The sequence below is a fragment of the Lepisosteus oculatus genome, chromosome 9 (assembly GCF_040954835.1).
Source record: "Lepisosteus oculatus isolate fLepOcu1 chromosome 9, fLepOcu1.hap2, whole genome shotgun sequence".
In the NCBI taxonomy this organism is placed as follows: Eukaryota; Metazoa; Chordata; class Actinopteri; order Semionotiformes; family Lepisosteidae; genus Lepisosteus; species Lepisosteus oculatus.
In genome coordinates, this window is record NC_090704.1 from 40,048,918 (window position 1) to 40,065,509 (window position 16,592).

At 37.7% G+C, this 16,592-nt stretch overlaps 1 protein-coding gene across 3 annotated transcripts in view; it reads left to right on the plus strand.

Annotated features, from left to right (window-relative positions):
- LOC102686427 (zinc transporter ZIP11) overlaps positions 1-16,592 on the plus strand; it is a 180,929-nt gene that overhangs the window by 16,206 nt on the left and 148,131 nt on the right. For 2 of the 3 annotated variants that reach the window (XM_015356759.2, XM_006635397.3), the window contains exon 4: positions 9,695-9,853. In XM_015356759.2, the coding sequence (XP_015212245.1) occupies positions 9,695-9,853 (159 nt within the window). Of the gene's footprint in view, positions 1-5,814; positions 5,905-9,694; positions 9,854-16,592 lie in introns of those variants that run through there. The other variant, XM_015356761.2, reaches the window with a different exon arrangement.

The following is a 16,592-nucleotide window of genomic DNA, read 5'->3' on the forward strand; positions in this document are numbered from 1 at the left end:
ACAGCATTCCAGAGCCCTTACCACTGCTCTTCATCGCCACGCTGGATTGCTTTTATTTACAGTGTTTCATCTCTCCAAGGTACGCGCTTTATACCAGGAACAGGCAAAGCTTGTTTACTGGCAGCAAAGTGAGTGGCAGTACTGTAATTCAGATTAAAATAGAAACAGTGAGTATGGTTCCTCATTGAAACAGTTTAATAAGACTTGTAAATCCTTGTGAGACCTACTGGGGGTATACTGTAACATTTGATCTGAATGCTTCAGAGCACTCGCATTTATCAGGTGCCATATTAAGCTGTAATATCCTAACTGAAGTAGAATTGTATTGTGATGTGTCAGGATCACATTGTTTATCTGTAAAAAGCACACACTATGAACATCTATTTGATGCATTTAAAAAAAAAGATTTTTAAGACTTTATGAGCTATACCCAGATGCTGGTCTCATCCACATCTTTCGTCTTTTATTTTGATTTGCCAGAATAGGTTTTCAATTGTTGATGCACTGTAGGAAATGATTTGTTTCATATTGTGACCTGGCGTACAGCCAAGGGGACCATTAGCTTTTGTTTGAAATTATAGCCTTTTCCTTATTGTTGAGCCTGTGCTGCACTGAGTTTTATATAAATTTAGTTGACTTCAGTGTTTGTTAAAAAGCCAAGTGCCTCCTCTAAATTATTGTTTTCAGATTTAGCCCTTATGAACAGCGAAGGGCTATGGCATTGGTCACCATTAGGCACAAAGCAATTTGGCCTGTTGAAAGATTTTCTCATAACTTTAACAACCCTAAGCATGACCTTTTTGAACTTTACCGTACCTGAGTTGGGTCCCTCCAACCAAAGTGCAGTGTGATTGTGTGATATTAGATTCCATAATGGAAGAAAGCACATATGCTTACATCAAAGGTTACGGCCAAGAAATACTTTCCTCATTTCTGCAGTGATGATCATTGTAGGTGATGAGTTTACTTTGACGTATCTGCGGCATTGAACAATTCACACGCTTAGCTGTATTCACAACAGAGTTGCAGCTTTTATCATCTGTCATTGATTTCAAGGATCTTTAACCCACTCATGTCTTTATAAGGGATTGTGCCCTGGACTGTCATATGAGCAGGATTTGTGCTCCACTGAATAGCCCTAAGGTAGTTTAGTGTCCTGCAGATGGTACTTAGAGGGGTGTATGTCCAAAATCCCCCCAGGCAGGAGCTGAACCATTAACTTTGAGTGATTGTGATGTTGTTTACCCCAGTGGGTCTCTGTCCTGCAGCTGTTGGATGTTCCTGATTGTTAAGAGGTGGGTGGCCTCGCTGGGTAAGAGCTGAATCCAAGACGTGCAAGGTTCACAGGGAGTTCAATCCACAATGCAGTAGGTGGCCCCAATCATTTTGAAGACTAAATACTGTATATTCCGGTCTGTGATTTGTCAAGTCAAATGCATCACAACCATCATATTGACTGGAAAGATGACACAACTCTAAGTTTTATTTTGTAGATACAGTCATTTGTGGCATAATATGGTATTTTTATAATACTTTGGCCAAATAGAGTTCTTGATAAATTTCCTAATTTCTTTTTCAGTCTAATTTGTCTCCTTTATGATGGTACACACTGCTTGTATCTGAAGGTCTTTTTAAATATAAATTGAATTAGCATAGCAATTAAGAAGAAATTGATTTTAATATAGTTTACTTATCATTATGGCTTCAGTATGTATGCTCATTCAATTAAAACTAGTAATTCTGTCTTTCACACCCCTTTTCATAAGCACCAGGACCTTAAATAAGAAACAGAAGTACTTATTGGTACTGAACATTTATTTTATCTGACAACTAATCTCTTTTTATTAATCTGGCATTTTTGGTGACAGATGTTATTTACTTATTTTATAGACTGATGTGGCATAAGACATCTCCTGTTTGAGAGTTATCATTACCCCTAGCAAATCATTGTCTGTCAGTCTGTATTTTTTGGGTATCACTTACCAGAATTAATGATCTCATAATTGAAAAGCTGTATCTGTTCAGCACGGTCAGACCATATCCATTTCTGATTGATTTTTTAAGATGTTATTGCAATTGCTTCTGAGGCTGTGACTGAAAATATGCTTTTCTTGAAAAACAAATCAGTAGTCAGATTGGCTAAGCTGTCAGGGGATACGACGGAAAAGGAAAGGAATATCTAAAGTTTAACCAGAGTACTTCAGAAGTTTTTCAACTATACTGCAAAGACTGAAGTAGTATAATAAATGGGTAATTATGCTGTTTCCAGACTAACCCTGTCAATTGAGCCTAGTGCAGCATATGAAATCCTAATTAATCATGTGGAACCCTATTTGGAATAAGTTAATGGATAGGCTGGATTGAAAAAGAGTGTTAGCTGAATGGAGGAGAGGAAAGGTTCTATCTGATTATGAGACTGTGGTGAACTCTACCTCGACGCTGAAGTGCTCCAGAGGGAAATTATCAATTTGAGTTATTTTGTAGTAGTGAAATATTGCTGCTTAATGTATAGATCTTTGCAACAGATCTTGACCAGGTTTTATTGAAATTGATTCTTTCTTCTCCCTTTAAAATGTTAGTTTGACTGTAGGGACTAGGAAACCTATATCATGTTAGAGGCTTTTTCAAGATGATTTTCTTCTCCCTACTCCCTCTGGCACAGTCACTGGGGTATTTTTACTTGGTAGGATTTGTCACTAAGTAGGGGTCCTGTGATATCCACAAGACCTGAGAAGCTATCTGCAGTCTAGTTTGATTCAAAGGAGGCAGGTTCAAATACTACCTGAGCAAATGCCCCCAAGCTCTGGGAAGCTGCCTTTCATTGCCAGAGTTCCCCAGTTATGGAGAACCTCAATAATAATAAGAATAAGAATAATTCCACCGCCAATGTGAAGTATCCACCTGGATGATGCAGCCAAAGTGTGGACGATATGCTCACCACACATCAGCCACCAGTGGGCAACAGAACAGACTGATGAAGCCAATTCACAGATGGGGATTATTAGGAGTTTTATCATCTTGTAACCACTGCCTTTTCTCCAGCATGACAGTCATATCACACCATTGCATTGTTGCATTTTGTGTAGTTGCTGGGGTGTGAATGTTTCTCCAGGAGTTTAATGCTGACCGGGTCATGAGTAGATTAATTCCAGGATGATAATGTCATTACTCGACCCTGAATTGTGTAAAGACTGCCCCTGGAAACAATTCCTTTGATGTTGACTTCTAATTCAATTCAGTTTTCTGCTTTGCTGTTTGCTTGCTTTAAAGTTCTCTCTCTTTTACATTTTAAGAGTTGGCAGTGCAACGACTGAAAAAGGCTTTATATCTCACTCAGTTTACTGTGCAACGTATTGGACTGTCTTTTAGCCGCATGGTTTAAGGTGCACTAGATTAATGAAAATATCTTCACTCTGCTCAATGGGGGTAGGATAATCAATATAAAGTACTGATTCTGGAAGAAAATCTGAAGTCTTTTGGGTACTTGAGCCTTAGTTTCCAGTTTTGAGACATGGTTAATTAAATTCAATAAGATCACACTAAATTTACATTTACATTACATTTATATCTGTTCATCTATAATACAGTGCTCACCATTGTGAAGTGCAGATATTACTAGAGCTGTTTCTCCAAAATTATGTCGAAAAAATCTGAACTCAGAAGATAGCACACGCATTAGTTTGAATTTGGTTCTTCCATGGAGATAGGAGTGCATGGGTACTGTATTGAATATGCTAATGCTTTGTGACAGAAAAAATAATTAAAATGGAAATAAGGCATTTAAATATGCATTTATCTTGTCATTAATTTGTTCTTTCAGTTTCACCCTGGCAGTGACTGAGGCATGCAGGTTGCTAGGATTGAAGACACTTAAAACACCTCCCACCCTACCCCCCACCGTTTCACCCTTTTAAAAAAACTCCAAAACAAATTGCCAAAAAGTTCTAATTTGTTCCCTCTGAATTATTTAGTAAATGGGCTTATGGGAAAAAAAAAATTAAATATAGTAAAATTGTTACATGCGTGGCATGATGGCGCAGTGGGTAGTGTTGCTGCCTTGCAGTGCTGGGGCCCTGGGTTCAGTTCAGGGAGAGAGGGATGCTGTCTGTGTGGAGTTTGTATGTTCTCCCCATGTTCATGTGGGTTTCCTCTTGGTGCTCCGGTTTCCTCCCACAGTCTAAAGGCATACTGGTAGATTGGCTTCTGGGAAAATTGTTCCTGCCGTGACTGTGTGTCTATCTCTGTTTGCGTCTGTGTACCTGCCCTGCGATGGACTTGCGTCCTGTCCAGAGTGTACCCGGGCTTGTACATGTTGATTGCTGGGAGAGGCTGGATGGATGGATGAAATTGTTATTGTAGTGTATCCTGAAAATTCAAGCTTGGTATTATTTAATGTCTGGAAAGAAGAGTGGATTTTGTTTCTTTTCTTTCCTTTGGCACCACTCTAGTTCTCTTTCTCTGTGTGTTATTGGGTCCTAATTACTTACCAGTCACTTATTCACTTTAAAGTTAATTACTTTTGCACCAAAACTTCTTGTCACGCTTCCCAAGTCCCTCACCAGACTCCCACCTGCATCCAAATCATCCTAAATGTTACACCCCTTCAACCGTAGACACTTGGGGTCGTAACACTACTGCACAGGAAGAGAAAGGATGTGCAGACATACTGTATTCCTACAACCTGCAGACCTGTCAGAGCCAGTCACCTTTGGACACTTGGCAAACCCCACAGTGATTGACAGGAGGATAGGAGGAGTGGAGCATCTCTAACTGGTGGATTAGAGATCCAGCATCTCTCACTGGTGGATTAGAGATCCAGCATCTCTAACTGGTGGATTAGAGATCCAGCATCTCTAACTGGTGGATTAGAGATCCACCACCAATGTGCAGCATCCAGCCAAGTGGATGTTCCACATTGGTGGTGGTGGGGGGGAGTCCCCATTACCTGCAAAGCGCTTTAAGTGGAGTGTCCAGAATAGCGCTATATAAGTGTAAGCAATTATTATTATTATTATTATTATTATTATTATTATTATTAACTGATGTCAGTTCAGGCTAAAAATGTGAAAAGAAACACAGTTGAGTTTTATGCGAAACATTATTAGTCTTCATTTAAGTAAAGAAATGAGTTGATTTAATTAAACTGAATGAAATATGTAAGACTTTCAATCTTAAAAACAAGGTGAAATTCAAACTATGAACATGTTTTCTAGTTTATAAACTGCCTTTATATGGTCTTAATTGATAGGACACACAGATGCATTTACATGTAATGTACCATAGTAGTTAAGTTAACATGTCCAGCAAAAGGAATTATTTTGTCCTAACATTTATTAACCATGTTTTAACCATTAAAACATGATAGTTCAAAATGATCTGGCAAAAAAAATAGTTTTCATAGGAGTTGTAAAGATATACTGATTGTTTAATATCCTAAATGCCACTAACATTTATTTTTATGTTGTTGATTTTGCTCAAACTGATACTGTGGAAAACCACGATAATTCTTTATATCTTGAATTATGTATGGCAGTGATTCCGAATAAGAATGCTGGAGGTGTATTTATATGCTTTCCCTGAATAAGGTCCCTTTTACTGTATTGTTCTGTTTTTAACAGAATAGTTTAGGAATGTGAAGGTCTTGGTTTAATGAAGAAATGCCAGTTACTAGCACTTGTTTGTGACCCGGTACGAGCATTTCATGAGATGGAAAAAACATGGGTGCTATTATTAGCAGTGTAAAGCGATTAGATATCTGTAGTGTAAACCAGTTTTGTTCCAGTCACAGTACTGTTCATGATTTTAAAAACATGTCCTGATCTGAATCAGAGCAATATTTAGAGTTTTGCATCGCAGATGTCAAGTCTGTCAACTCCATCTACTCGCTGTTGGGGAAAAACACTAGTAAGCAAATCAATCTCATCCTTTAAAACAAAAGCAGTGTTGTAAGGTGTGTTGGGATGTAACTCAATGAAACGGCTAAAAATTATTGCTTAATATATTTGACATCTTTGAACACAACTTGGAAAGCTTGCATGTTAGAATGTTTTTAGATGATTCACATCATTTATGCAGGATGTTTTTTTTAATTTTGAAAGCTGTTGTTTTTAAACTTTTTAAAGGAAAAATATCTTAAACCACTATGAAAATGTAGCCATGCCATATATTAAACAGAATTGCCTAAATAAATATGTGTGCCATAATCTCAAGATAAGCAAAAAAATACACGTCCTGTGGCCAGTATGCTACATTGTTATGGAAAATAAATTAGAATTAATTAGACTTTGATCCTCATTTGAAGAGTGAGCTGTTGTAAGTTGCCTGGTTTCTTGTTTGCCTCTTTTGTATATGATTCTTTGAACATTAGTTACTGAGAGATAGGGCATGATAGGGTTGTTTTAATGTAGCTGGAGTAGAGATTAAGCTACCCAGCCATATTGTTAATGCTGATACCCTGGCCTCTTTCAAAAAACAGATGAGATCCTCTGAACAATTAACTCCTAACCACTAAACAGGATAGAAAGAGTGAATTACCTCTTATTTGTATCGGTTCTTATGATACTTGTGAATCATTCATGTACATTTAATTATACAGGAAAGGCAGAAAATGCATGTAAGAAAATATGAAACTATAGCCTACACATACACATGAATCTCTCTAAAGGCTCAGAACAATATAAAGAATTGTTTTAATAAGAAGCAAAGCAAGATAATCTGTAGTTATATACAACTCGCATAGGTTCTTCATCAGTTTCGTGTTGCATGTTTACAGAACTTCTGCTCTTTATTGGAATCTAATATTACACCTTTGGTATTACTTGCTTATGGTTAAGATCCTTTAAAGGCACTAACTGATGACAGTTTATAAGCCATATTTCATTCTTTCCCCAAAATTAAAGCATTTCTGGTTTCTTCATTTAGAAATGGCAAGCCACAATGAGCATTTTGTATGTAACCTTTGTAGTTTTTGCATTTATATGTTATTTTAGGGAACACATACTGCATGTTTGCACCGAAGAGTCCAGTATTCATGTAAATACATGTGGTAAATGGCATTTATTACAGCATATATTAAATTGCTGTTAACACAGATTAATATAATGCCTTTGAACCACATTCTGTTAAAGATGAATTCTCTTTATCATCCCATTAACATAGAGTAGAAATTGTAGTGCCTCCTTCCCAGTAATTGTGTGATACAAAGTAATTTTGAAAGATGACCTTTAATTTGCATTACCTTTTTGTGAACTTCTTTTTTCTTCTTTTAGACATTTTTAGAAACCTAGTCCACAGACCATGCAGTTTTATATGATAACACAACATGGGAAATTCCAATTCTTTAAAAGTATCTTCTCTCCTGACTGAAATTGGTCTACAATTCTAGATTAAAAGCATGCCCTGAAATGCTATCCAATGACATCTTGTGACTTGCAGACAAGAAACCCGCGTCAAAGACATACCAAACCTGTGGAGATAATAATGACGTTTAGCCTATTCTGAGTGTGAGCAATAGCTCAATTTACTATAAGACTATTTCTCATACTCCTGAATAGCAGTATCTCAATCCAATTTAAACTGCATGAGCGAATTTAGATGCAGAGCTGCATCAATCACTTACTACCTCATAACAGACTGAAATAGACATGAATTTCATCATTTTTTGAAGAACCAACAACTGCCTTGCAGTTTTTTTTTGTTTATAGCATTTAAACACTGCATTGAAACTCCGGAGACTCTGTTTGCCTTTGTTTTTAATTAAAGTGTTAGATATCCAGGCTGTGTTTTCCATCAAAGATTGGATTATCTTTCATTTGATCTGAAGTTGTTTTGTAAACCCAGTGCAGAGGTGAGCGTGACTCCGGATATTTGTAAGCATTGAATTGCTGATTAGTACAAGACTTCGGACACTAATATGCTTTTTATTCTTATTGAGAGACTAGAAGGCGATTGAGGATTACGCAGAGGTATGACTCTTAGCTAATATGTCAACCACAAATGTGTGGCTCATTTCTGAAGGTGCTAAACTGTCGGATTGTAGCTGTTAGTGCCCCACAGAGCTCCTTGTGGGCTTGTAAAGAAAGCTGGTTGAACTCTGTCTCCGAAGAGCAAATAAAGACACCCTGCTCAATTAGGGGGCAGAACATGAGATCATAAAGAGTGTAAGTAAATATAATGGCCTTCCTTTTCAAGACACAGATCTTAACTTTCTTGTGAAGCATGTTAGAACTATTTGCGCTCTGTCATTTGGAACAGAACTGTCAGTGCTTTTTTTCACTTCTGTAAAACATTTGTTGTTCTATTTAAAGACTGACTAGGTATTGAAAGCTGCATAATTGCCTTGGATCTCATTATGATAAGCAAACATTTAAACATTGTCAGTGCTTTCCAGACACTGGTTGAAACATTTGCAACTGTACCCACCTCAACTTATCCACTCTGTGTAATGTTTCAGTGCTAATTTAGTTGGGTAAACATGCTGGAATGAAGCTAATTATGGGTGCTTTCCTATTGCTTTCTTATGTAGGCTAGAACTGAAAACGGGAAAGTAATTGTGTGTCATGGAACAGTATAGATAAAATGTTATCTTGTTAATGATTGGTGCCTGAATGTTTTCTGAAGTGAGTTATTTTAATATGGTCAATATTGAAATATGCAATGGTCAAAGACAAAAGTGGATAGGATAGGATCTTCAAATTCAAATATAATTTTGTAAATTCCCCTTTACTGTTGTTGAACCTGATAACCTGATAGAAATTAAGGTTACCCAAAGAGGTATACCTTGAGTTGACTTATCACACCTGCAGTTAGCAGCACTTGTACTCATGTGTTAATTTCCTGTAATATACACGAAACCTTATGAGCAGTATCATTGGGAGAATGAAAGCAATAGTTGTCATTTCTGCTTCATTCCTCTTGGAATTGAAATCCTGATGGTTTCTAGAGAAATAGACACTTAATTCCTCGATGTGTTATGCCTCAGTGAGCTGTCGGAGCCCTAACGCATGTCATCCTAAGTGCTTTCATTTACTGCCGTCTCGGTGAGCGAAAGGGCTAATTTTATTGAAGCAGAGGATGTTTAATTCCTTAGCTGTCAGCATAGACACTGAAGATCTAATTCTGGTGGGAAATATCACAAAGTCTATTGCACTTGTTTCTGGTATGTGAACTGTAGAAAACTCTGTTCATTATATACAGACATTTATAACTACTTTTTAGCTGTTGGTTAATTTAAAAATGGTCAGTTTCTGGTAAGCTACATTAAAATGTCATTGATAATTGAGGCCTCTTCTGCAGTTTAGGTAACTGGATGTTTTTCTTAAGTTATGATATACAGCTCATTTCTTGTAAAGGATTCTGATTTGTTTAAATAAACTATCCATCCTTTCACTAGTTCTGCGGAGTCCGTATATCAATGCAGAAAGCCATTAATTTGTAAGATATAACAAACCTTGAACAGACATTTCGTTTGAGTTCATATTTACATTTGTAAAAGATCCGGCTCTGGGGCTTTTTGTAAAGTCACTAATGATCCCTCTGACTCTTATTGTTATTATTCTAACAGACACTTTTCCAGTATTTAAACTTTTGCCATTTATTTTTGCTGTCCCTAGACCAGAGACTTGTTTATTCATAGCCCCCAGTTCCTCTGTGAAATCTAGTTTGTACATGCATCTGTCTTTTATTTTTTTTGCAGGTGATGCTGGCAGCATCCTATTGGTCGTTACTTGCCCCTGCAATTGACATGGCAGAGGACTCGGGGAAGTACGGAGCCTATGCATTTGTTCCTGTGGCTGTGGGTTTCACTCTGGGGGCCGCCTTTGTGTACTGTGCTGATCTTCTGATGCCAGCCTTGGTGAGTCCAAGAAATCGTAAGCACCAATGACAGCACACTTATCATTAAAACCTCCACGTCACAACCTCATGTAATCCTGTGTTTCAGCAGCCATGATGGAATCCTGAGTGAGCTCACCCCACATGGCTGACAGGCTGCAGTCACATTACCATTGGCAACCTTTAATACTGCTAACATTTGTAAACAGGCAGTTTTAAATATACAAATGCAAGGGTATTTGTTTTCAGTAATCAGAATAGTTTTAAATTGCATTTACATCTACCTATATATGTGCAACATATATAAAAATGAAAGCTCAGTAAGAAAGAGACTGAAAACTGTTTCATCTGTGAATCATGCTCCTAACATGAGGCTACATTTCTGGCAGAATGAAACAGCAATTCCAGGGAGCAGGCGTGAAAAGCACAGAGCATGAAAACTCCCCCTTTCAGTTTGTTTTCCACTTGGAAAACTGCAGCAAACTGGCATGACGGTAAAGGAGAACCAGGGACAGAAAGCCAGATAGATAAAGGGCAATGATCCAAATGGAAAACAATCGGACTCAGATTCTGCCGGTCTGATTGCTTGGGCATTTCGCTACTACCTGGAATTTCTTTCCTGAGGAAAAATAACAACATGGCATTTTCCATTAGTTATGCTGGGTCATGAGCTCTAAAACAAATATACAGCATGCATGAAAAAAATCAAGAATTTATTCTTGTGGAAGGACTTCTGGTGTGTGCTTGAATGTTGTGATAAACTATTGACTGAAAACAAATAAAGATTTTTGTCAGAACGGGAGAACTGTCCTTGTTCCAGAAAGGTGTGGCTCTGCACAGGAAGTTCTTTGTGCTGTTCACCTTGATGTTGGATGTATTTGTTCCTGAGAGGGGTGACAAGGATTGAAATTCTGACACTGAACACCAGCTCACCCTTGCTCGAAAAAACAGATAAGATTAAGCAAATTGTGTTGCAATTTTTTATCTAACGTTGGATCAGGAAAGTAAAGTGATGATTACAGTAAATGCAATTTGGAAACAGTTTGATTGCACTTTCAATTCTAATAGCACCTAATTGCACTGTCAGATTATAATTGCTGTTATGACAAGTCTATGAGTGTACAATTATTTTGCAATTAAAGTAACCTAATGAAAGTCAAGTGTTTTATTTTTGAAATAACAAATGAATCTAAATAGGGAGCAAGTCTCCTGTTCTGTACTGAAACCACATGTAGGTGAGACATGGTATTTCTAGTGGAGTTTCTTATACATTCTGCCTTTTAGTTTAGTTGCCTGTTCTAAGAAAAGAGCAGAATACAATACCTGTGTTTTAAAACAACAGTCTAGGTTGTTATATATTCAATATATAACGGGGCGGGTGGGTGGTGTTCTAGCTGTTAAAAGACACGTTGGTCCCTGTTTTATCATTAAGAAAGCTCAATCAGTTCTAGTGTTTTCTATAAATCCAAAATCAAAATTAAACAAATGAGGATAAAGGACTTCTATTCATGGCTCATGTATGAGCCAGCAGGCCTGTGTGTGTAGAATACGTGTTTATTCAGGGTTTAGGCAGAAGTGTAGCAAATATGCAGTCTTTGTGTCTACTTGACTTTAAAACTCAAAACTGGGGAGGGCACATATTCATTTTTCTTAGATTTATAAAAGGATAGGTCACAAGTTTCTGCACCACATCCTGCAGACATGAAGAACTGTGTTTAACTTAAAGTTCCTTTTTATTTATTATTACACTATACAATTAGACTGTTGTCGTTCATAAAGGAGTGTGTGATTGTGTTCCCTTTTTAATTATATTGTAACCTCATGCAAAATCTAATACAAAACTTCTGGGCAAGGAGCAGGCTGTATTTTGAGATTTGATAAGTGTTAAAATGTTAGACAGAAACAATTCCCTCTTTGTCCCACAAGTATAGCACAATATCCTGGGCTTTATTGTTTGTAATAATAATTTCTTAAGCTGTGCAGCCCAAAAGCAGAAAAAGTGATTTTGTGCACACAAAGCACAGATCAAGGAAGCTGGCATTAATCTGCTAGCCTGAATCCTTTGGCACAAGCTTAGAGTCTGACTAATGAAGAGAATTGAATTCAATAAGCCGTGTACTCTATCTGAGTTTAGCAACGCTAGTTGGAAAAATGAGCTTTTTTTTTAATAGTTTATTCGCAACAATCTTCATTTCAGTCAAATTATCATAAATCACAAAAAACTAATTTTATCAAAGAAACAAATGTTAGTTATATACTTTATTTAACGTCAACCTATCTCTCTCTTTTAGTACAGGGGTTTTATTTTGGCTAATGTTTTTAGTTCATTGCATTTAACTTTACCCAATTTGAAGTATTATAGTTAATTTCTTGGAGGGAGCTTTAGTTTTAGTCGATGAATTCTGCATGGTTAAGATATGCTATGTGAAGACATTGTTTTTTAATGTTTTTAAAGTATTGAAGTATTTTTCTGTAATTAACACAACACATCTAACTCTTCCCAACTTCTTAATACTGTTGGGTAGCGTCATATACTATGATATTTTGTTACTTTTTTCCTCTTTTTTTTATTCCATGCTTTTTTCTGTTTGTTTATTCCATGCTGAAAAGAGTAAAAAAGTAACATTTCTGATGTGAAGCCCACACAGCCAAAACATTGTTTCTTTTCATCTCTTTTCAGCATGGAATAAATACTATAGCGCTTTTGGGTTCTCGTGGGTATGCGCCCTTGCGGCTACCGCCTTAGGTAGGCCCTCCTCTGCTGGGACTCGAACCCAGGTCTACAGCTTCACTCAATAGGGAACCAGCCGGCTGAGTTAAAGGGAGATCTCCCCTCAGGCTGAGGTCCCTGCTATTCACAGGGAAGGGTGGTGACGTCATCGCGCTGGCAACCGGATTGCACAACCTGTAATGTCGGCTGTGTCCGTTAAAATACCTAGATCGCTACGTGCAGACTTACAGTTTTAAGCAGTGGAAGTGATTGCACATGTGACTTTTCATAACGGAACCATCAAAAATTGCAAGATTTCCTTATGACTAAACCCCAGCTGAAACTGGTGCAAAGTCTGCTGCGCTGGACACAATCATTAAACCGAAAGTGCCAGTCAGGTTCACCGTAGCTTCTACATGCGTTCAGTGCACAATGTAACAGGTTGTACATACAGTACACTGACGTAAGCATTGCTATGTCATAATTACAAGATAATTGGTTATCTCGTAATTACAAGATACGTAATTGCGAGATAAGGGGGCGGATTTTTTTCTCTCTTAATGGCAGCAATGTGCTTCCGTAGTACATAGTATAGCTGCAGTAGAAACATAACGCAATCTTTTGACATTTGTATTCTTACATAATATTAGTGTCTTATTGTTAAAACATTATGTCTGATAAACAACAAAAGAGTTTTTCTGAAATTAACGCATGTTCTAGCACGTTTGGCAATTTGCAAAATGTCGTCCGAAAAGTGAACATTTATTTAAATGCCAACCATTATTGTTATCATTAGTATCATACATGCCTCTATACAAGACTTTGTTCTATGAACTGTGAAATACTAACAGTGTCAAGATATGCAAGGGCTTAAAACAGAGCAGTTAATAAAACATTTTCACATAATACAAAAACCAGATGAAGGGATCGGAAAATAAGAAAAAGTGAGGGACTGGGGATAGAGGGAGACAGACGAAGATGAAAATGTTCACGTTTTTAAATAGAAAGAACTCTAAGCAGAAATAGTTGCTGCTGCTGATAATGATGATTTTAGCAGGTGCTTAAAGGCGATTTGCTAGGATGTTGGACTGATTTTTTCTGGAGCTGATTTGTTCAGTGTGAAATGGAAGAGCACAAACTGAAACCCCCCAAAGTACAATTTTACCACGTAACTTCATGATAATGTATTTTGTAATGTGTGTTGTGTGTAATGTATGTGTTTTGGTTTATATCATTTTTAGAATGAAATGGGGAGATCTAAAATGGGGATCTAAAATTTTAATCTCAGTCTTTATAGTGACTGCACATGGTGCAATCACAGAAGCTTCTAGCTCTGCGTATTTCCCTCAGCGTGTGCAGAAGGACAGGTCTATATTGATATAACCTGCAATTGAGCTTTTCGCAGTGACGGACATCCAAACACATCAATAAGCACACTTTGAAAAGCAGGAGACAAGTAAGAGGATAGGAAGATACCACAGCTACTGTGACTTTTAAAATAATGTTTGTCTGCAGTACTACTGGTTATCATTTCTCTGGAGGGCATGTGGCTGTCAGGAATAATCACGCTTGTTTTCACTCCTGTGGATGAAGATAAATTGGTTTTGAGGATCTGTATTTAAAAAAGAAATCCTGGAAATACTGAATACTAAAAGTTCATGGGGAAAATAAAATAATAAAAATGGAAATATACTATCCTTTTTATCTGGACTCTTTTGGAGGCTCATGGGCTTAAGGGTGGATTTGTAATGCGTGTATGGGGTGGGGAGAGGTATTTTTAACTTGAGAGAGTGTTTTCATTTTCCTCGAGGGGCAATTTGGTTTACAGCAGCAGGCAATATACTGTAAAGAAAAACACACAAACAAATGAACAGTACACGTAAACATGAGCAAGAGAATCTGCTGTTGAGCAAGGTTGTGGTCAAAGGTATAAATGAGAACTTGAACATGATGAGTAAGTAAAGATTACTGTATCAACTAAAAAAGTTAAATAATGTTATCTGCTCATTGTAATACTGTTGGCTAGAGAGTTTGAAAAAGTGATGCTTTACAACCATAAAATTGGAGCATATGCTGTTCTTGGAAATCTGCCCTTAAGGCACTTAGAGGCTTCTGTCTATATAAACCATACGTGCTGGCTAGGTTAACTGGTGCCTCTTCAGTGATGGGCAGTCCTCTTCCTGGAGGGCCAGTGTGTCTGCAAGTTTCCTCTCCAGCTCAGCTCTTAATGGGCTAAATCAATTGGTTACTGGGTTGACTGGATATTTAACACCTTCTCTCAGCTCTTCAGGTGCTGCTTCTTTAAGAAGGCTTTTCTCGAAAAGAGTAGGTGTGTAACCCCGGCGTCCTGGCCAATATTCCCATTGGCCCTTACCAATCATGGCCTCCTAATAATCCCTATCTATGAATTGGCTTCATTACTCTGCTCTCCTCCCCACTGAGAGCTGATGTGTGGGGAGCGTTCTGGCGCACTATGGCTGCCGTCGCATCATCCAGGTGGGGGCTGCACATTGGTGGTGGTGGAGGGGAGTCCCCATTACCTGGAAAGCGCTTTGAGTGGAGTGTCCAGAAAAGTGCTATATAAGTGTAAGCAATTATTATTATTATTATTATTATTATTATTATTAAGAAGATCTTGAAGGCCTGCAGACTCTCCAGTCTGTCAAGATCAGCACTGGACACCCCTACTCCATATTGTGTTTGTACACTCCTTGCAGTGGGTTGTTGTCCTGTCCAGGTTGCAGTACCTACTTGTCCTTGTGCTTTGTGTGTTAGGTTGTAGGTTGCGGTGTCCCTTACCTGGGCAGAGCACTATCTGTGCAGTTTTCTTTCCACACAAAGCTACTTTACATTACAGGGTGAAACAAAACAAACAAAAAAAAGATCAAAATAACGATTGAACTAAAGTAAAAAAGATAAAGATAAAAAAGTGGAAAAAGTAGAGGCAAACAGTAATTACAAGCCTGACTGAACAGATAAGTCTTCAGCCTACAGTTAAAAACTCTAAAAGAGTTAACATTTCTCTGGTTAGCAGGGTGCGAGTTCCTGAGTTGTGGAGCAAACATGTGCCCAAAGACTCTGGTATCTGTAAGAGGGTATTACTAAAAGGTACTTCCAACACTGCAATGCTTTCTGTCCCCTATATTGGTACCAGGGTGATTGATCATAGAGTACAGACTACAGCTATACAATAGGAGTTTCCAACCCTGATCCTAGAGATCTTATACAATAGGTTACCTGTTTAAAATACTGGCAAGACCTGTAAGATTATATTGCTAACTTTGTATTGCATGGAAAAAAAGGTTAAATGGCTACTTTTAGCGGTACATTAAGTCAATTGGTAACAATCTGCTGGCAATGTCAGATTCAATATTTACTTTTCAGTGGAACATGAAAAGTATATATATTTTTTCTATTGTTTTCTGGACCTCTTGGTGGATTTGATTTATAAAATGTGTTATTTGCATCCAGAGCAACTTCGTCAAATTTTCCAGCCATCTGAGGATTTAATTTTGCTCTGCTTGCAGTGCGTCTCCCGTGAGTGTACTCTGTTGATGTCAAAGAACGATAGAGACATCCCATAATCAGGAAGAATCAGTATGTGATTTGCACTGTATTGACTCTTGCTGCGTTGTGTTTGTTCAGCTGCTGGTGCAATTTTTACAGGCCCTAATGCAAATACTTAAGACTGAATGAGTTGGACCAAAGACATCATGGCTTTTGCCATGATCTCCTTCAACACCTTCATTATGTTGGATAATTTTCAGGAATGGAGGCCAGGGACAGAGGGTTGTCCTTTATTTATTATTATTTTTATTTGTTTTGTTCTTTGAGGCACAGGACCGCTAGGAAGAAGCCATGGAAACACTAAGGTATAATGACTTGTCCGTTTTATTGCTGAAATTGTTCAAAGGAGTCGTGACGTAAACCCTGAGATTTTGGCAGACAATGTGGCCTTCATCAGCGAGCAATCAGATTATACAGTAGGGTCAACAAATCATTTGTTGCAGCTCCAATAAAGCTTGTACATCACAGGGCTGCTTTACTGTTT